Source organism: Camelina sativa, chromosome 15 (genome assembly GCF_000633955.1).
Source record: "Camelina sativa cultivar DH55 chromosome 15, Cs, whole genome shotgun sequence".
NCBI lineage: Eukaryota > Viridiplantae > Streptophyta > Magnoliopsida > Brassicales > Brassicaceae > Camelina > Camelina sativa.
The window spans coordinates 24,070,323-24,090,678 of record NC_025699.1 but is presented as its reverse complement, the minus strand read 5'-3'; the positions used below and the strand labels follow the sequence as shown (position 1 = coordinate 24,090,678).

The 20,356-nt window shown below is 33.4% G+C and overlaps 4 protein-coding genes across 4 annotated transcripts; 3 read left to right on the top strand and 1 right to left on the bottom strand.

Annotated features, from left to right (window-relative positions):
* LOC104747416 (plastid division protein PDV2) lies at positions 1,578-3,094 on the top strand. The gene is made up of 2 exons (XM_010469042.1): positions 1,578-2,023; positions 2,227-3,094. Exons 1-2 carry the CDS (start codon positions 1,733-1,735, stop codon positions 2,866-2,868), a joined length of 933 nt encoding a protein of 310 aa, XP_010467344.1. The 5' UTR covers positions 1,578-1,732; the 3' UTR covers positions 2,869-3,094.
* On the top strand, positions 3,334-4,317 carry LOC104747415 (non-symbiotic hemoglobin 1). Its single transcript, XM_010469041.2, has 4 exons — positions 3,334-3,533; positions 3,630-3,744; positions 3,849-3,965; positions 4,063-4,317. The coding sequence occupies exons 1-4, from the start codon at positions 3,421-3,423 to the stop codon at positions 4,198-4,200; spliced, it is 483 nt and encodes a 160-aa protein (XP_010467343.1). The 5' UTR covers positions 3,334-3,420; the 3' UTR covers positions 4,201-4,317.
* On the bottom strand, positions 4,468-5,975 carry LOC104747414. Its single transcript, XM_010469040.2, has 2 exons — positions 5,435-5,975; positions 4,468-4,844 (listed from the first exon to the last, which is right to left on the bottom strand). The coding sequence occupies exons 1-2, from the start codon at positions 5,884-5,886 to the stop codon at positions 4,562-4,564; spliced, it is 735 nt and encodes a 244-aa protein (XP_010467342.1). The 5' UTR covers positions 5,887-5,975; the 3' UTR covers positions 4,468-4,561.
* On the top strand, positions 7,361-9,494 carry LOC109129156 (putative pentatricopeptide repeat-containing protein At1g10330). Its single transcript, XM_019236809.1, has 2 exons — positions 7,361-7,393; positions 7,861-9,494. The coding sequence occupies exons 1-2, from the start codon at positions 7,361-7,363 to the stop codon at positions 8,743-8,745; spliced, it is 918 nt and encodes a 305-aa protein (XP_019092354.1). The 3' UTR covers positions 8,746-9,494.

Genomic DNA, 20,356 nt, shown 5'->3' with positions numbered 1-20,356 from the left:
GAATCTGTTCCATCAGAATCATCACAGTAATCAAATCTCATTTCTTCATCGTCCACTTCTGAATCTTCATTAGTAATGTCTCCGTCAGCCAATTCAGTATCTACTTCCACCAACAAATTATCATCTCTGGCTCTTTTTCTCGATCCACTCTTAACTTTAGCCGTCACTTCAACACAAAGTCGAAGTGTGTCGCTCTTCAATTGCTTTAGAAAACCATGAAACTGTCGAGAATTGGTGATAAATACTGGTGGTGTATCGCTCGGTAAGTTTTGTAATAACACCTTCGAAATCTTGTAACTCAACCCAATATCATATATTTTCTTATCCAAACCGTAATCTTCATACACCAATTGGATACAATCATCGTAACTCATTTGGTTGTTACACTCTAGAATACGACCCCCTCTCTTATTATCAACAACAAACAACCACTTGACTTCATCAAAGATCCATTTGCCACAGACCACAATCACGTGATCCATGCCAAACCCAAAAAAGAAAAATCGTTTAGAAGATTGAAAAGGAGAGATTTAATTGACTGTGAACCCAAAAGGAAAAAACGATGTTCAATGGAGTATAGAGACGCCGTCGTGCTATAGATGGAGAAAAAATAGGAAACTGTTTAGGGAAAACCCTAAAACTTTAATGTTTACGTGACATACATGGAAACAAAAATAAAAAGTCTGCCACACCTACAATAAGTCTGTCAATGTTTAGTTCAAAAAAAAAAATCTGTCAGTATATAAAAATTAAAAACTGTCGTAACCAAAAGAAATGACTCGAACAAACAAAAAACATGTCACAACATTAAACAAATTTGTAAGGTCATTCTAGCAATTTTTATTTTCTTTAAATAAATATGTCATTAAACGACAGATTATTGGAAAAATAATCAAAAACTGCCATAACATAAAATAAATCTGCCATAACATGCTACAAAGTGTAGGTTAAACTAGCAATTTCAAAATCTGCTATCTCTCTGCAGATTATTAGTAAAATTATTAAAATCTGTTGTAACTAAAAATAAATCTGTTATCAATAAACGTCAAACTAGTAATTTTTTTTCCTCATAAAATATGTCAAGTTACAACAGATATTTAGTTTAAGAAAAAAAACTGTAACAACTAAAATAAAAAGTCAGCCACAAATTATAACAAACCGGCTGAAATAATAACAAGTCTGTTGTCTCGTTTAAAAAAGTCTGCCGTTTCGAACAAAATCAGCCGTAAAAAAAAAACTGTCACAACTGATTTTTAAAAGTCTGTCAACCAAAATAAATCTACCAAAGTAAATCTGTCATTTAAAAAAAAACCTGTGACAATCAAATTAATCTGTCACCACATACCACAGATTTTATAATTTTCCCTCTCCTAATCGCTGGGAAATATTATAAGGGTATTATGGTATTTTTTTTTCCTAACAAAGCACTAAAAGGTATTTTAGACATGAAAATAACCCAATTGACTTTAATATTTTAAGAGTTAATCTAGAAATTATTCCCTTGTTTTGGGTTAATTTAGTATTAAAAAAAAGAGAAATAGTTGAAATATTTGTGGCCGTTGATTTAAAAACCGGGAAAGAAGCAGAAACAAATCTGAAAAATCTGAGTTAAGCCAACCACAATCACTCGAAGACTCACTCCCAAAAGTTTACTTGTCCCCTTCTCCACCACTACCTTACAAAAACCCTAACCCTAATCTCTGAAGCCTCAATTTTTCCCTCAATCGCTCAGATGGAAGACGAAGAAGGGATCGGGTTGATTCTAGCCAGAGCCACCGAGCTTCGACTCAAGATCAGCGATTGTATCGACAGCTCCAGCACCGCCGTCAGCGAAAACGGCGGCGACGGCGGCGGAAACGAGGATCTTTCTCCCGGAGAAGGAAAAAAAGATGAGATTTTTAGAAATCAAGACAAGGATTTTGACTCAATCAGCTCTGAGGACGTAGATGAAGCAGAAGCTGAGCGGCTTTTGCGTATTCGCGATGCTCTTGAATCTCTCGAGTCTCAGCTTGCTTCTTTACAGGTTTGAGAAAAAAACCCTAAATTTCCTCTGCTTCTATGGTTTTGGTAATCAAGTTTCTGGCTTTTAGTGTATCATTGAACATTTAAAAGTGTTAGTTCTGCTTTTGATTGAAATTGAACCTAAATTGCTTCATGTCCTGTTGTTGGATTTCACTGTCTTTGTCCTAAGTTATTGTGGAAATGGTTTTGTTGTTTGTTAATCAGAATTTGAGGCAAAGACAACAGTATGAGAAGCAAGTAGCTCTATCTGAGATTGATTACAGTAGGAAAATGTTGCTTGAGAAGCTTAAGGAGTACAAAGGGAAAGACTTTGAAGTACTACGAGAGACTACGACTTTTGCTGGAGAAAGAGTTGATTATGAGAATGATCTCTTACTTCCTCCTTATCCTGTTCATCCTCCTGTATCCATCGGTTTAGATAATAATGGTTACCTTTCTCACTTACCTTCCAAGAAGAAGTCTGACGCTAATGGGTTTGGCTCAGGACATGTGAGAAACGACGCAGAGGTGAAAAGTCCTGAGGGAGGATCTGGAGGAGGCTCGGATCATGGTGTGATTCGCTTCCTAGGCTCTGTTGCAAAGATCATGCTTCCAATCATTGGTGTTATTTCCATATTGTCTGCATCTGGTTATGGTCCAGAGATGAGGAGAAGAGGTGCGTCCTTGAACCTTCTTGGACTTCTCCCGCAGCGAGCAGTCAGAGGGAAGAAAACACCTAACCAGTGTCCACCGGGGAAAGTTCTTGTGATAGAAGATGGGGAAGCACGGTGCCTTGTTAAGGAAAGAGTCGAAATACCCTTTGACTCTGTTGTTTCAAAACGCGATGTAACTTACGGATACGGTTGAGTTTGCAAAAAACACCCTTCTCTGTAACACTTCATTGCCTGGATTCAGTGTGTAAAGTTTCGACCTTTTTTAATCACATAGATGTGAAAGCCACATGGTGCTACATAACATTTCACAAGTTTTGTTCTTGCTTCTGCTTCTCAGCATATAATCTAGGATATAGAGAGATCCATATGCAGTGGGATTTGTGTTCTACCATCATTGGATTCAATGTATTTTTACACAACTCGCACCACTTGTGTGGTATATAAATCAGTATAATAATGATATAAAGAGATAAGGATACTTTTCAACTGTGTTTTGACTAATTTGGTCAAGCCTACCATTAAGAAACCAGGTTCCATTACAATACACACAGCACATGGTTTCATTTTTTTAACCAGACAACTTTATCTTAAACTTGGTTGCCAAGAACTGTCTCTTCGATAGCACATAAGGGTCTTTATCAAAACCTATATATAGAGGACACTTTTCCTAATTAGAGTAAGATCATAGTTTCTTTTACAAAACAGAGAATTGTATATTCAAAATCATTTAGTTTCTGAAATTGTTATGGAGAGTGAAGGAAAGATTGTGTTCACAGAAGAGCAAGAGGCTCTTGTGGTGAAGTCATGGAGTGTCATGAAGAAAAACTCAGCTGAATTGGGTCTCAAACTCTTCCTCAAGTAAGCACTAATGATCCCATTGATCTCTCTCTATACTGTATCTGTATGCATATCTGTAACTATAATCTGAGATATGAAATCAATTTTGGAATGTAGGATCTTTGAGATTGCACCAACAACAAAGAAGATGTTCTCATTCTTGAGAGACTCACCAATTCCTGCTGAGCAAAACCCGAAACTCAAACCCCACGCTATGTCTGTTTTTGTCATGGTAAGTTAACTAATCAATGATAAGAAAACACATGATTTTGCTTATATTTCCAAATCAAAGATTCTTGGTTTAACTAAATGAATGGTGTTTTTGGGGTATATCAGTGTTGTGAATCAGCAGTACAACTGAGGAAAACAGGGAAAGTTACAGTGAGGGAGACTACTTTGAAGAGACTTGGAGCTAACCATTCTAAATACGGCGTCGTTAACGAACACTTTGAGGTTTACTCAATTGTCATATCTGCAAATTTTTTGATTATTACACAAATATTTTGATTCGATTTATATTTGTTAAACCAAAAATGATATATATTTACAGGTGACAAAGTATGCATTGCTGGAGACGATAAAGGAGGCGGTGCCTGAGATGTGGTCACCGGAGATGAAGGTCGCATGGGGTGAGGCTTATGATCACCTTGTTGCTGCCATCAAAGCTGAAATGAAGCCTTCCAACTAAAAACCATATATTATATATAGTTGTAATAAAAAGTTTAATATGAATTGTTGTCATAACTGTGTGGTTTGGTTTGAGGTTTAATAATAATATATAGTGTGCATATTAATCTTCTAATCATATTTTCTTTTCTTGAAATGTTAAATTGCCAAAAATAACATCACAATTCACAATCACAAATAGCAAAGAGAACTTCACTAAACTTTCTTACACAAATAGTTTTCTTTTAATATTAGACTTTTTTTTTTGGTTTATGAACAAGCAACTTGATAGGATATCAAAGTCTAATGTAACAACTTTCACATTCTCCTAATTAAGAGTTTATATAACACGATAGTTAAACACACAAACTGAAATACCCTAATCATCCTCGAGAAATCAGGGAGCCTACAACTCCTGCGATTAGGGTCGTTGGATCGCCGAGCACCGCGGAAATAACGAACTGTACAGCCATTCCAGCAATCTCGCAGCATTTCTGAACTTTACCTTTGCGGCTGCTACGGTGGTGATGCTCAAGTGTGTTCTTTAAGGCAAGGCTCTTAGGTTCAATGCCTTTACCATTTTGTCCTTTGTACAGCTCTCGCCAATTCTCCACCAACATCTCTCTCACACACGCGACATGGAGATTATACTTTTTGCAAGACGACCTGTATTTTTGTGACAAAAGTATTCAACTGATTTAAATCTATTTATCTACTTAAATCAGTGTTTAGACTTTTGAAGTTTATTAGAAGTAACTAAAATTAATGTGATAAATAATAAGTTCTAACTTCGAGTACACGCTATGTAACATATATGTCTACCAATTACCAAGCACAAGCTCATTTCTTTAAAAAAGGATAAAGAGTTTGTATTTGAATGCCATTGCTTTAATTTTCCCCTTTGCTCTAACATTCGGAATAAAGACGAAATTAATGATCAAGAATCAATACATCAACGTAATCCAAAATTTTATCTTATTGCTTTAAAATATTCTTTAGAGATGTTGATTTGGAATATATGCTAATGTTGACTAAAAACACCAACGAACAAAAAAAAAAATCAACTTAAGAAATGTTAATTTGATTCGTATAGTAAAACATGCTAATAATAGAAATCGAATAAAAAAAATCTTACATGCTTATCTTTGGTTAAAGTTTTCAATTTTACTATCTACCAAAGTAACCAAAACATAATATTGCGGCGATTGGTATGATCATAATAATAAAAGAACTAGAATATAATCAAGAAGAGAGACCTGTAACTCCAGCTACGGCCTTTTCTTCCACATCGATGACAAGACGAACTAACTTTGCGGTAAAGAAAGAGTTTGGTCTCTCCATCGTCCAAAACCATAGGAAGCATAGCACAACACGGGTGAAGATCAAAACCACAAGCCTTGCAATGGTAAAGGAATCCGGACACATCCTTCTCGCACGCATTACAGTACCGTCTCTCGTTCCCCGGCGGATGTGCCATAAACTGAAACGTACACTTTTTGTAGAACGGATGTGTTATGGAGGCCAAAGGTATCGCGCAGTGCGCATGGAGATCAAAGTCGCAGCTTCCATGATGATCATCACGGGAGCAGCGATAGCGAGAGCCGATACCGACTTCATTGCATCCATCACACTTGAATGGTTTCTCTGTGTAGTCGAATTTGAGATTGTGTTGAGGGTGGCTGAAATGTGATATTTCTGCGTATTTCATTTTTTTTTCTTAATTTGTTATGTTTTGTTTCTTTTTAGAATTGGTTTTTTTCTAACAAGAGTTTGGTAGGAATCATAATTTATAGAGGGGATTATGGAGAAGCTTTAATCAAGTGACTTGGAGCATCAAAAAAGATAGATGGAAGTTTATCAAGTGGAATCTTTAAGTTGCTGCAAATGTAAGAAAGTCCATAAGGAGAGAGAATAAGAATGTAGAATCTGAATTTGGCATAAAAACTTTTTGCCCATAATTGATCAAACTATTGCAAAAAAAAATCTTCGATTATTTTCCCTATAGGATTTTTCATCTTCTCGTGATTAACGTATGGCCCTGTGTAATGTGGATCGTATAACATGTAATACCAATGCATACTGGTATTTTCCCCATACGTTTATTTGGATTTTATTGTTCTTTCATTTACACATCTGTGAATCTTATTGTCCATTTCATAGTGGTGGACTCTGTTTTTTTTTTTGGGCACATTTTCGATAAGAAAACATTGAAATCAATGCAAAAAAATTAAAAGAGAAAAATGCAAAACATTGAAAAGTCTTTGAAACAACCATTAGGTATGTTTTAGATATTTAAAAGAGAAAAATGATTGCCGAAATAGATACCACAACATAATCACACTTGCAGATTTTGAAAATGTCTCGTATGACTAAAAAATATTATATATTTTTTAATTAAACTGAAATAATAAATTATTACATATATAACTACATATTTTACAGATAACTATACTACAAAAATATACCAAAATGTACCACAAAATTTAGATATAAAACAAATAAAAACCCAAATCCGAACCCGACTCAATCGTCTCAGTTGTTCATCTTAGCACCATTCCTTCTACTCTGTTGGATTCGTCAACCCCTATACGATATATGGGATCCTCTTAACTTGACGTCTGCGCACAAATTCCAAACTATATATAATTTGAAAGAATCACCTAAAAATGTAAACCATATCCTTTTAATTCGGAAATTTTAAAAAAGTCTATGCTTAAATTAGATCTTTTGAATATGAGATTCATTTAACGAGATCCATTTAAATTGGAAAATAAAAAGCTGTTAGCTTAAATTAGATATGACTGAATGTGGGATAAGTCTCATCACTTATATATATATAAGCACACTTTGTCATTTATTTTTAATTTTAAAACACAATCATTCATCTAGCATGAGAAAATCTATTCAACTCTCGTTCACCATTTTAACTTTCTTCATCATTCTTGTGTTAGGTTTGTATTCAAATTTGAAATCTTTTTAAAACAATTAATTCTTTTTTGAAATGTCAAGTTGACCATGTTTATGTAAAATTTGTGTCAAAATTATTTTTCATACATAAATTTGTAGTATTTACTATAGTTCCCAAAATCATACCAAACTTCAAAAATTTGGTGCAAAACCTACAAAATCTGGAAACTGATGAGATTTATATTTGGTTAATACAGTATCAGGTGTAGTAGATAATGTGCAGCAAGGAAAACCAAGACGACGACAATGTTATACCAATTTATCTCCAAAACAATCAAAGAACTGTGTTTACCAACAATGTGATACTGCGTGTCTGAAGAAGAAATTCAAATTCGGTGGTCTTTGCTCTTCCACTGGGTGCCTCTGCCTGGATTTTTGCTCTTAAATTACAAAAGATCACTTAGACCATGTGCATCGCCGTTGTCTTGGGCCGTCCCTCATGTTTTTGGAATTAAAAATAAATCAAAAATAACCCATTAACCAAAAAACGTATTCTCAACGGGGACGTTTTTTCTCTCGTCGACTTGGCCACGTGCTTCCTTCTGATTGGAAAAAGAAATTGTCTAGGTAAACAGAACAAAAACTTTTCTCTCATATCTCGACGGCGATTCCATCTTCTGTGTCTTCCGAAGGCGATCCGATCATATCTCCAGAAGTTGTCGACGAATTCCGGTAGCCGATCTTCTCTCTATCCCGAAGGTGGTCCGATCTACAGTCGAGAGGTTCTGTCTTCTCGGGTTTCAGTTTGTCTCTTGAAGACGCACTTCATCTTCTCCAACGTTTCTTCAACTCTTCAAACCAGATTAAGCAGATTCACACTGTCCTCTTTACCAGCAACGCTTTGGTCGCTTCAAGATGGAAAACGAAATGCGTCTACAACACACTCATTCGATCTTATCTCACTACAGGACAATCCAAGACCTCTCTTGCTCTCTTCACCCACATGCTTGCAAGGCAAGTCCGACCAATCAATCTCACTTTCCCTTCTCTGATAAAAGTAGCTTGTTCATCTTTCTCTGTTTCTTATGGTGTTGCCTTACATGGCCAAACTCTTAAACGGGGTGTTCTATGGGATCCATTTGTTCACACTTCTTTTGTTCGATTCTATGGTGAAGTCTGTGATTTGAAGAGCTCGAGGAAGATGTTTGATGGTATTGTAGATCCTTGTGTTGTAGCTTGTAACAGTTTGTTTGATGCTTGTGGAAGAAACAGAGAGATGGATTTTGCTTTCGAGTTATTTCAGAGTATGCCTGTAACTGATGTGGTTTCTTGGACTACTGTTATCAATGGGTTTAGTAAGAACGGGTTACACGCCAGAGCTGTTATGCTTTTTGGTGAGATGATACAGAATGAACGTGAGGTAATAACTCCGAATGAGGCTACTTTCGTTAGTGTGCTTTCTTCTTGTGCTAATTTGGATCGAGGAGGTCTTCGTTTGGGGAAACAGATTCATGTATATGTTATGGGGAGAGAGATCATCCTCACTACTACTTTGTGTACTGCTTTGCTCGATATGTATGGAAAAGCCGGTGACTTGGAAATGGCTAGTACAAGATCATTCCAACATCAGAGCATTATGGTTGCATTGTTGATCTCATAGGTAGAGCTGGACTATTGGTTGACGCGGCCAATTTCATTAATAATTTGCCATCCAAGCCTGATGCTTCTGTTCTCGGAGCTCTTTTGGGCGCCTGCAAGATTCATGAGAATGCTGAGTTAGGAAAAAAGTAGGTAAACAGCTTATCGGACTGCAACCTCAACAATGTGGCCAGTATGTGGCATTGTTGACGTTAAATGCTTTGGATAGCAATTGGTCAGTAGCAGAACAGATGAGGAAAGCCATGACAGGAGCTGGAATTTGGAAAATCCCTGCTTACAGTGTGCTGTCTTAAGGCTTGAGAAGTGAGAAGCACTGTGTGATCTATGTTCTGTTCTACTATGTTCAGTTCACTCATAGCGGCTTTCTATAGAATTCGTTGATAAAGAAGATCAAGAGCTTACTTGAAGACTAAATGTCAGCACACCAGCTTCTACCAAGCACTCTCTTAAGGTTATTCTTCTATGACGTTAACCTTGACGGGAACAAGATCACAAAGTAGACTTGGAGGTCTTTTCTTTCCAAAGGGTCTTTAGTGGGCATTTTGTCGTTTGGGATCACAATCTCTTGACCCTGTTTTACAATATAGAGTTAAGAGTTGTTGAGCGTGAAGCCGGTTAAAGCATCTATAAGAGAGACCTTTCTTCTTCTTGAGAATCAGATGAGATAAAAATGACTACATGTTCTCTTTTTTCATACATGCTTGCTCGAAAGATAAACATATGAGCATATTTGGACTAACTTTGGACATCTCCCGGATAATGAAGATTGATTTTAAAATTTCTATGAGTTGAATAAAATGTTTGTTTTTGTTTTGATGTTTTTATGTTTTATGATTTCTGTTATTAATTTCTTAATTGTATGTTTTTGTTTTGTCAACTTTAAATAATTAATACTTAAACTTTCAAAATATTATTATTTTATTTGAGGGATCAAATACAAATAGACACCAATGCTCATACTAAAAATAAGAAACTTTCAAAATATTATTATTAAATGTGAGGGACCAAAAAAAGTCCCAACCGATGTGCATGGTCTTAGTCATACATTTTACAGTGAGACTATTATAATAAGATAAAATAAAACAATACCAATATTACTGATTTACTGTTATCATGTTATAATATGATTTTAAACATAATATTAGCTAATTAATCCGAGAATTTTTTTCTCTGGTAAAGGTTCAACATATGATGTTAATTTTTTTTTGCTCAGGATAAACTATATATGATATTAATTGAAATAAAATAAAAAGCGAGAGTGAGGCAGTTTTTTTTGGCGATCGAGTGAATCTCTCTATCTTGGAGAGTTTATTAGTAAAACTAACGATGTGAAATTCTCATTTTACACATGGTAATGCAAAATTAATTGCTTAGACCAATTTTTTTATGTATGAAAAGTTTCATTTTTTCATATTGTTTTTATAAACATCTTTAAAACATATTTATTATAGAAAAAATTTCCTATAATAACACTAATCTAAGTTTTTTTTCTAAAGTTAGCACACACTCTCTAATTTTCTAAAACCAGCATTTGTGAATATTTTATTTTAAATAACAAAATTAATATTTTCTGTTTTTATATCCATTATTAGAAAAACCTTCTATTTGTGATATACTTTGTTATCGATTTGTTGATGGAACAATAATGGTGGTTGTCGCCGGTGAAGGTGAGCATCTGATTCGAGTTATATATATATGTTCTCACTCGGCATCGTCAATTTAGACTTCCTCCAGCATTGTCAATTTCAGACTTCATCCCGTATCATTTTCTTCTTGCATTGTCAATTTCTGACATCATATTCATTTGTCTTCCTCTCGCATCGTTGTTTTACAAATTTATGAATTCTTTTAATTTTAATTTGAAAAATTACCAAATTAATTGCTTAGACCAATTTCTAAAGTTTGAAATATTATATTTTTCATATTGTAAATATCTTTAGAACATATTTATTATATACATACTAGATTAGGATCCGCCTGATGTGCGGGTTTATAATTTTTAAAATAAAATTAAATTTATCAAAGAATATAAAGTAAATATTTTTAGTAAGTAAACAGATACACCGAAATGTCCAATGTGATATTTGATGTAAAAGATGCAACTCTACCGTTGAAACTATTAATCACATTTTTATTTTGAATGTCCTCGTTCGTGTGAAGTTTGAGATTTATCCGTGAGGGTTTACCATATGAGTCGGTGTACTCGAATTTGAATTTTATTTTCTGGATGTACGCCTCTCAACAGGGTAATCCTGATCAACTTCTTCAATTACCACGGATTTTATGGACAATCTAGAAGGCCATAAAAAATAATCAAAGTTAAGAGATAGAGGCGAATGATATAATTAATCAGACTTTGGGCGATAACTTAGCATGGGAATAGGCACTCTCTTTTATCTTCGCATTCAGATGTCCAGGTTTCTTCACCTTGTTGTCAGATTGATGGTTCTTGGAAAGCAACCAATGTGCATTCATGATTGGGCTGGTGGTATTGCGTTGGTGAGGAGCGAACCTTGTTGTTGGGGGCCATTGAGCGGATACATGTTGAAGGGATCGCTTGTCAACGTTTTGAGACTGATTGTGCTGAGTTACTCACTATGTTGCAGTCTTTTGAATATTGGTCGTCCTTCTCCAACCTGCTCGATGAGTTTAACTCGTTGGAGTCTTTCCCACTATTCTCCATCTCTTGGATCCCGCGTGCGTCAAATACGAAGGCAGATTGTCTTGCCCGTGCTTCGTGTTCTCTTATCTCTGAAGTTTCTTTTGTAAATCCTTTCCCTCCGGTTTGGGCAGCTAACCGAGAAATTTCCTTTTGTTTGTTTGATTGAAAAAAAAAACAGTAAATAGATACACTTTTAGTTAAAGAAAATAGATGTAGATGATTTCAAAGTTATTAAAATAAAATAAAATTTAACAAAGAATATATATTTAGTTCTTTTCGTAAGTAAAAACAATATATAAAAGTAAAGAGATAAACTTTTAGTGATAGAAAATAGTTATTTTTTTTTCCATAATACACTAATGTATATCCATTTACAAATCTACTATCTACATCACCACTAAAAGTGTATTTGTACACACAAATATATTTTACTGTTAAAATATACTCTTTAGTCTTTACTACTATCAACAAATTGTCTTTATGAACACATTAAAGAATATATTATATGTCTCTTTACTTTAACATTTGTGTAGTTACAAAAACACATATGTTAATCTTACATACTCCTATTTTATATATTACAATAGCAGTCTTTTCGAATAAATTATTTGATTGGTTAAAAGAATATGAGACAATCTATTTTTTTTATGTTTTTTTTTCAACAATATTTTTCTTTGTGTAAAGGTGAGTATTTACATTTTTTAGAAACAGTAATTAATTGTATAATTTTCACAATCATTTTTTCTTATATAAAAAGTAATATTTGTTTCTTGTAAAATTAGCAACTTAAAATTAAAATAAGTAAACAATATTATAATTTTGAATTTTATGATATATATATATATATATAATTTCCTTATAATGGTTTTTCTAAATTTTAAAACTGGTTAAATATTTTAAATAAAATTAGGTTTTCTTTTCTCTATTTTACTTTTATATAAAACATTTTTATGGTAGGTTTTGAATTTTTACATTTTCATTTTTTATAATTTTAATAAATTTAAAATTGACATGTGTTAACATCTGAATGATACAATTGTCATATGTCACGATCTTGTTAATGAGTAATTTTGATATCAAAACTTTGTATAATAAGATTAGAAATTACTCAAATTTTCAAGGGAGAAAAGCAAAAATGCCTACTTTTCCATTCCACTTTTTAAAAATGCCTTTGGGAAGCGTCTATTTTCAAGGGTACCCCTTTTTGGTTGAAAAAGACAATTTTGCCCTTAACGAAGTAAACCTAATTTTCTTCTCTCCTTCTTCCTCAATCGACGATTCTCGATCCTTCTTCACGTCGTTCGGCGATTTTCGATCCTTCTTCGCGGCGATCTCTGCGTCCCTTCCAACCTCATCTTCGTTTCGTGTTCGTCGGATCGTAAACTCTTTTCAGGTTTGTGGTTAAGATTTTGTTTTTCTTTAGTATATTCATCAATCTGAAAATTGATTTTCGATCGAAAATTCAGATCTGACGAATTCAAATCCATAAATTTCTTTAATATCGATTTGGAATATGTAAACTCTTTTAAATTTGGATTTATGTTCTCGTAAAACTGTTTTTAAAAGCCCCTTGTTAAACCATTTTCAAAATCCATATTCAGATATGACGCATTCAGATAGATAAATGTGTTTGATATGGATTTGAAATTAGTAAAGTCTTGTAAATTTGGATTTTTGTTATCTCTTGTAAAACACTTTTTAAAATCCCATGTTAAACCATTTGATATCAATTTTCAGATCGGTCGTAATTGAATTATGTCGATAAAGTGTGTTGATAAGACGACTTCAGATCGATAAAGTGTGTTGTTGATTTTTAAAAACCCTTTTAAATCTCTTGTAAATCCGTTGAAAACTCTAATTAAGTGTGTTTCTTTAACATATGGCATCCAGTGATTTTGAAGCCCTTGCACTACCAGAAAGCATATATGATATGGGTTTTGAACCAATTGGTGGAGCAAACATATGTCAACATTCGGACTTAAGCCTAGTTGACAAAGTTGAAAATGTATTAGGAAAAGAATCTTTCATGAAGCTTCAAGCTTCCTTCCTTGGGCCTATCATCAATCTTTCGGCCAGAGACATCAAATTTTCTGGGAAATTATTCTACTACTTGATGTTGAGAAGGCTGAAGACAAGAGGGAGAAACTTATGGTTTACAGTCAACATGCAACCTCTTCGGTTCTCCATGAGAGAGTTCTTCCTTACAACAGGTAATTATAAAGTGTTTGCAATGGTTTTTAAATGGTTTTAAAAGGCTTTCAATGGTTTTTAAAAAGGTTTTAGAAAGGTTTTAAAAGAGTTTTCAAAAGCTTTTAAAACTCTTTAAAACCCTTTTAAAAGGTTAAAAGGGTTAAAAGCCCGTTTAAAAATTTAAAACTCTTTTAAAAGGTTTTCATCCCGTAAAAGAGTTTTCAAAACCTTTAAAACCTTTTAAAACTATTGTAAAAGGTTTTTATCCCGTTTTAGAAGTTTTAAAACTCTTTTAAAAGAGTTTTCAACCTTTTAAAAGGTTTAAAAGCCCGTTTAAAACTCTTTTAAAACCTTTTAAAACTTTTTTAAAACCCTTTTAAAACTATTTAAAATAAGTTTAAAAGGGTTTTAAAAGAGTTTTAAAAGGTTTTAAAATCTTTTAAAACTATTGTAAAAGGGTTTTATCCTGTTTTAGAAATTAAAAGGGTTTTAAAAGGTTTTTAAAGGGTTTTAAAAGAGTTTTAAAAGGGGATTTTTCCCGTTTTAAAACCCTTTTAAAAGAGTTTTAAATCTTTTTTAAAAGGGTTTTAAAACAGTTTTTTAATCAATAACCTCGTATATTAGGCAAGTTTGAACAAACTAACATCATTGTTTTATTAAACATAGAGATTCAATGCGAAGCGATTCATAGAGAACCAAGGAATAACGGCAAAGATCCAATTAGTGAACCATATTCTTGGGCGGTGAGAGGAGACTACACTTTATCTCAACTTCAATATCGACTATTTAAAGAACCAGAAGAAGGTGAAGAACCTTTGAATGTCAAAGAAAATGAATGCATCGCTGCAGTGGTGTTAACAGAAGGTATTTTGATGACACCAAGTTCTTTAGAGAAGATACCACTGTCTCGGCTTCAGCATGCTTCAAATTTTGATATGTATACAGCCCAACCATGGAGCAAGGAAGCATATAACATCCTTGCTACATGCATTCAGAAATTGAATAAAGTTTCTTGGTCAAAAGGTCAGTATAGTGTCAAGGGATTTCCCTTGGCATTATATATATATATGGGCATTGAGTGATGTTCCAGTTTTTGGTGATACAATTGGGAGAATATGTAATTTTTCCAAAACATTGTATCCACTGATTCTCAACTGGCACTCAAGTCGATATGCAAGGTTTGATGAAATTGTTGATGCTATTAAGAAAGCAACTTGTGTAAGTTATGAATTCTATTAAAGGTGTAGTTTTGATTATTCATTGGTTATCTTATTTGGTGAGTTTTGTTTTGATGGATTTTGATTATTTTTGTAGGTTGAAGTCAAAACTATAATTGGAGATCCACAAGAACATAAGCATTTGGTTGATGAAGATGACAATGATTTTGAAGAAGTTATTGGCTTGGTTATGAAACGCTATAGATTGAAGAAAGAAGAATGGTCTTCTAGATTAGTTGATATTTACTATGCCATGGGAGAGTTGGGTGACAAAATGGGAGAAAAATTGTCAATCGAGAAACATGAGAAAATAGAGAAAAATTTGTCAGATTCTGAAAAACTTGACATAATCCTCTTTATGTTAGAAGACTTCAATAAAAGACTAGAAGCCATTGAAGAAGCTGTCAAAACCACATCAGAAAAAGATAAGAATAAAGGAGTAAGATTCCAAGATCACACCTTTTCCTATACATTGGACACTAAACTCTTTAAACTGAGCTCCTTTTTTTCCCTTTGCAGTCTCACGAAGATGAAGATGGACAAAATAGAAATGAAGAGGTTATAAATGAAGAGGTCAGTATCTATTTTGTAAACGACTTTATAAAAGGTTTAATTAGTCTTTGCTAAGACTTTAAAAGGGTTTTAAAAGGTTTCTGTTTTAAAAGGGTTTTCAAAGGTTTTACAATGTGTTTTAAAAGGGTTTTAAATGGTTTTACAAGGTGTTTAAAAAGTTTTACAATGTTCTAAAAAACTGATGTCAAAGGTGACATAAACCTTTTAAAACCCTTTTAAAACAGATTGTAAAACTTTTTAAATGAAGTTCTTATATGTTCTTTTGTTTTGTTGCAGGCTGGCAAACAAAATGTTGATAGAGATATTCCTAGAGAAGATTTCGTACAAAGTCCGTCTGCAGATTCTGTCCGTCCGTCAAACACACAAGATGGGAGCTACGCTGGAGACGATGAAAACACTCAAAAAACTGGTGGCGATGATGGTAATTACTTTGAAGAAACACCAAAGGTATATTGATTTAGTATTTTTAAAAGCATGTTGTAAACCACAATTGTTATCATCTTTGAAGGATAAATCTCCTTCTCCACGCCCTTCTACACCAAAATTTGATCTTCTTTCTCAAAAAGATCAGGATAGTGGAAAAGATAAAAGCATGGGTAAAGAGAAAGGAGCAAGCAGTAAGAAGACAGTGTTGAGAGAGAGAAAACATGTAAATCATTAATTTTTTATATAGTTGTTATGAGTATTTTAAAAGATTTCATCAAGTATCACATTAGGTTTAAATCATGTAAACATTGTTTTCTTAAAAAAACTTTTTGAACTGCAGAGAAAGTCTAAGCAAAGCAAAGATGGTGATGATGATGTTACGAACAGAAAAGAGGTTAGTATCTAGTTGTATAATGTTTTCATTTTATTAATGTTTACAAAAAATTGTGATTTTCTTGTGGCACTACAGAGGAAGAAGCGTAAACCAAGTGACAATCCAGATGCTGATGTTCAAGCTAGAGAAGGGGTATGTATCTAACTTAATAATTTCTATGAGTTATTTAAAATGTTTTCCAGTGTATCGATATAAAATGCGATATTTTTTTGTTTTGTACAGCCACAGAAAAAGAAGAGTAAATATGATGATGTTGGTGGTGTGCAAAGAAAAAGTGAACAAAATACAGTTCCTTCTATTCACACTCAGCTGCCTTACATGGATGAGAAGAAAAAGCACCCAATACTTTATCTTTTTTCCAAAGTTGATACGACCCGGTTAGAAATATTTATTGAACGGAAGAATTCAAGGAAAACAAAGTAAGTTTTAGTTTCTAGCAACAAAAATAAAAGTTCAATTAGTCTTTTATAGACGTTTTAAAAGATGTATTCATGGTTTTGTAAGTATTCATGGTTATTCTGTTTATTTTTGGATGTAGGCAACTAACAATTATGGGTAACAAAGTTGATGCTAGGTGGTTCACAACACTAGAGACGCCAGGGAAGTCGTTAACAACAATGGTATGATTACAAATCATAAGGTTTAATAATGTGTTGTTAACGTTTCATGGGGTTTTAAAGGTTTTACAAGAGTTTTAAAAGGGATTTTAAAAGTTTTAACAAGACGTTTAAAAGTGTTTTAAAAGGAATTAAAATATGTGTTTAAACTGGTTTACAAGATGATGTGTGACTGGGTCTGAACTTATTTATATGAATTATTTGACAACAAGAGTTGTTTTAATTTGTAAACTCTTTTAAATTTCAAATTTTGTTCTAACCCGGTTTTTATTGTTGTTTAGCATGTTGATACAATTGTGAAGTTATTAAGCAAAAGAGAAAAAAGTCATCCGGAGTTCTATAAAAGCAAAGCATTGACGTTGGCGGGAGCATCTTTTTTTAAGGAGATTGATGAAAATTACTCCATATTCATTGATGACAAAGATGAATATGAGTTCCCTGAAGAAGGATTCAGTCAACTCTTCAAGGAAGCACCTACAAACAAAATATTGGCACCAATGATGGTTAAGGAAAAGCTTTGGATGCCACTGATGATCAATTTTGAGAAGAGGTTGTTGACTATCTATGATTTAGGCAAGTGTTTCTACAGTAACAAAATTAAAGATAAATAGGTGGGTGAATATGCTATTGCAATGCCGTATATTGCCCAGAGGAAATTTGGAATGAAAAATGATACAGAGAAATCTCCATTCAGAATCAATATCATGAATTGCATACCTCAGGTAATTACTGTTGAGCTTGTTTTCTAGTTTTGTGATTTGTTCTCTGTAAATATTGTGGACTCTTCACTTTGTTTTTTCTTGATAGGTTGCTAAGATTGAAGATAGTGGTGTCTTCATGCTAAAGACAATCAATTGTTTGGCTATGAGCATTACGACATATGGCAATCTTACAAATGAGTCAATTGGTGACTTACGGCAGAAAATAGCGGTTGATAACTTTGCAGGTCAATGTAGGTTTTTACATGGTTATTTAAACTGGTTTTAAATGGGTTAACAGGTTGGTATTGCAATGTATTTTAAAAGGTTCTAACATTAATTATATTATCTTTGCAGAAATGCAGAAATAGAAAAAAAAACTAGGATAATGGAAGTTTGCATCATGCTGGTATATAAACGTGATCGCAGGAATGGAGCTTTAGCTTATTGCATCAAGAACAATAATGAATGGCAATATATTTCAATGTTTAGTTTACAAATAGATTTAAAAATTTTGTGTTTTCACTGTGACACTATTCTAGAAAAATGTTAAGTTACTCATTTTCGATTATTCAATAAATAGCATTTGACATCTTTGCAGAATTAGCATACTTCGTTTAAGTGTAGGTATTTACAATGAATTTTAAAACATTGTATCCTTTTCGAATCCTTTTAAAAATCTTTTAAATCTCTTGTAAATCCTATAAAATTCATTGAAATACCCAAAACAAAACCCTTTTAAATCTCTTGTAAATCCTATAAAATTCATTGAAATACCCAAAACAAAACCCTTTTAAAACTCTTATAAATCCTATAAAATTCATTGAAATATCCAAAACAAAACCCTTTTAAACCTTTTAAAATCCGTTTTAAAACGCTTATAAAACCTGGTAAACGGTCTTAATACTATAAAACGTAATTTATATTTTAAAAGGTTTTACAATGTTTTTTATAATAAGGGTGAAAGCCCTAGGCCTAGGCCCAATTGTAAAATATAACCCCCCCTGTATCATTTATCCCAAAAAGTCACTGGTTCCTCTTTCAAAAAGTACAGTTTTCCGTCAGGGAGGTTGAAAATCATGAAATTCACTCAAATCTGTATTTGCTTAAATTGGGTTCTCGATTTCGTCGGATTGCAGACACGAAGTCATCGGATTGAAACTAGGAGTCGGCTGATTGGGTACGCGAGGACTTCAAATTGCCATTTTCTTCATCGAATTACGGACTCTTCTTCTCCCTCGTTTTTCCTCTCAGTCCTCTCTTCAAATTCGTCGTCTCTTCTTCTCCCATCTGTAAGTTTGGTTTGGAACTTAATTTTAACTTCAATTTCTATTTCAATTTGAATTTTTATGATGTTTTGGTGAACTCGGAATACGAAGGTTGGAAACTTATCAATGTCTTTAAAAAGTTTTATATTGGTTTTAGAATAGGATTTATAAGGGATCTTGGGTGCATGTCATGAATATGTTCTTCTCTATAAACAATGTTGACAGGTTTTGCGATATGAGTATTTTTAAAGATTCTGCGAAGAAACTGTGCTTCCCAAAAAGATTAATCACGCCAGACACAGAGGGAAATACATTAAAGAGAGTAACTAAATATTCTTCTGAGAAAGCTGTTTTGGCGACTGTAAATGATGCATTAGAAAAAAAAGAGTTCAAGAAGTTAGAGGAGTCTTTCTTGGGTCCAATTATAGAACTTGTTAATCGGAAAGAAATCAACTTCTCGAGTCAACTGGTCCACCACTTACTACAGAGGAGGATTAAGTCTGTGAAAAACGAGCTCTGGTTTGCATTTGATGATCAACCTATGCGATTTTTGCTAAGGAAATTCGTCATTACAACAGGCCTTTCGGTAGGTACTGTTCCATCAGGTACTGTTAAATCGAAAAAAGATTTGTGGATGAATGATAAAATGACCTGCAAAGATCTTCTTTGTACTTTGAAATTAAAAGGAAAAGACATGCAAGCTAAGGAAAGAAATCGATTAGGTGCTTTGTTACTAGTGGAGGAGATATTGATAGCACAAAATCCAGAAGTTCTAATTCCCTTAAAGAATTTGCTGAGAGCCAGTAGTTTTGAGAATTACTGCAAGTATCCTTGGGGTGAAATTGCTTAGAAATCATTAGTGATAGGCGTGAAACAAATGACTGTGGGAACGTTGGCAAAGTTACATTATGGTATGGCTGGCTTTCCATATGCAATCCAAATCTGGTTTTTAGGGAAAGCATTTCAAGCCAAAATCAACATCTCCCACTGATCTTGCAATGGCAAAAGACATATTCCCCAAAATTTAATGAAAGAAAACTTGTTCTTGAGTCTTGCAAGGTACTAATACTTCTCTAGAACTTTTTTTTTTGTTTTCCAATAGTTTTAAAACACATAGTAAATTCTTTTAAAAAAGTTTTATTAACGTAATTTTGATTTACAATGTGTTTAAAATGGTTTACAAGACTTTACGACGGATTTACAAGGGATTTCGAGAGTTATAAAAGAGTTTTAAAAAGTTTTACAATATCTGTATAAGACTTTTGAGATATAATATGAATCGATTTATCTTTGCAATTTAAAGTGAAAACAATTGTTAGTGATCCAGATGAATATAGCCATTTGGTTATGCCACCGAATGATGAAGACAAGGATTTTGATGAAGTTGTTAAACTTGTAATCCAAGGCTATAGGATGATTAAGGAGGAATGGATTCAAGGATTTATACAAGTTGAAAAAGGAGAACAAAATCAAAACAAGCGTGTGAGAGAAGCTGCAGGGCCATCCTTGAATCAAGCTAACAAAAAAAAAAGAATATCTTGTAGTGGGAAAATTGAGATGATTTTGA

What these genes read in the sequence shown, in the direction of transcription:
- LOC104747414 (XM_010469040.2), bottom strand. Translation starts at nt 5,886, where the DNA reads ATGAAATACGCAGAAATATCACATTTCAGCCACCCTCAACACAATCTC. An exon ending in GGCCGTAGCTGGAGTTACAG is followed by an intron (nt 4,845 to 5,434) that starts GTCTCTCTTCTT and finishes ACAAAAATACAG; the next exon opens with GTCGTCTTGCAAAAAGTATA.
- LOC109129156 (XM_019236809.1), top strand. Translation starts at nt 7,361, where the DNA reads ATGTGCAGCAAGGAAAACCAAGACGACGACAAT. An exon ending in AAAACCAAGACGACGACAAT is followed by an intron (nt 7,394 to 7,860) that starts GTTATACCAATT and finishes TCCGATCTACAG; the next exon opens with TCGAGAGGTTCTGTCTTCTC.
- LOC104747415 (XM_010469041.2), top strand. Translation starts at nt 3,421, where the DNA reads ATGGAGAGTGAAGGAAAGATTGTGTTCACAGAAGAGCAAGAGGCTCTT. An exon ending in GGTCTCAAACTCTTCCTCAA is followed by an intron (nt 3,534 to 3,629) that starts GTAAGCACTAAT and finishes TTTGGAATGTAG; the next exon opens with GATCTTTGAGATTGCACCAA. An exon ending in CTATGTCTGTTTTTGTCATG is followed by an intron (nt 3,745 to 3,848) that starts GTAAGTTAACTA and finishes GGGGTATATCAG; the next exon opens with TGTTGTGAATCAGCAGTACA.
- LOC104747416 (XM_010469042.1), top strand. Translation starts at nt 1,733, where the DNA reads ATGGAAGACGAAGAAGGGATCGGGTTGATTCTAGCCAGAGCCACCGAG. An exon ending in CTCAGCTTGCTTCTTTACAG is followed by an intron (nt 2,024 to 2,226) that starts GTTTGAGAAAAA and finishes TTTGTTAATCAG; the next exon opens with AATTTGAGGCAAAGACAACA.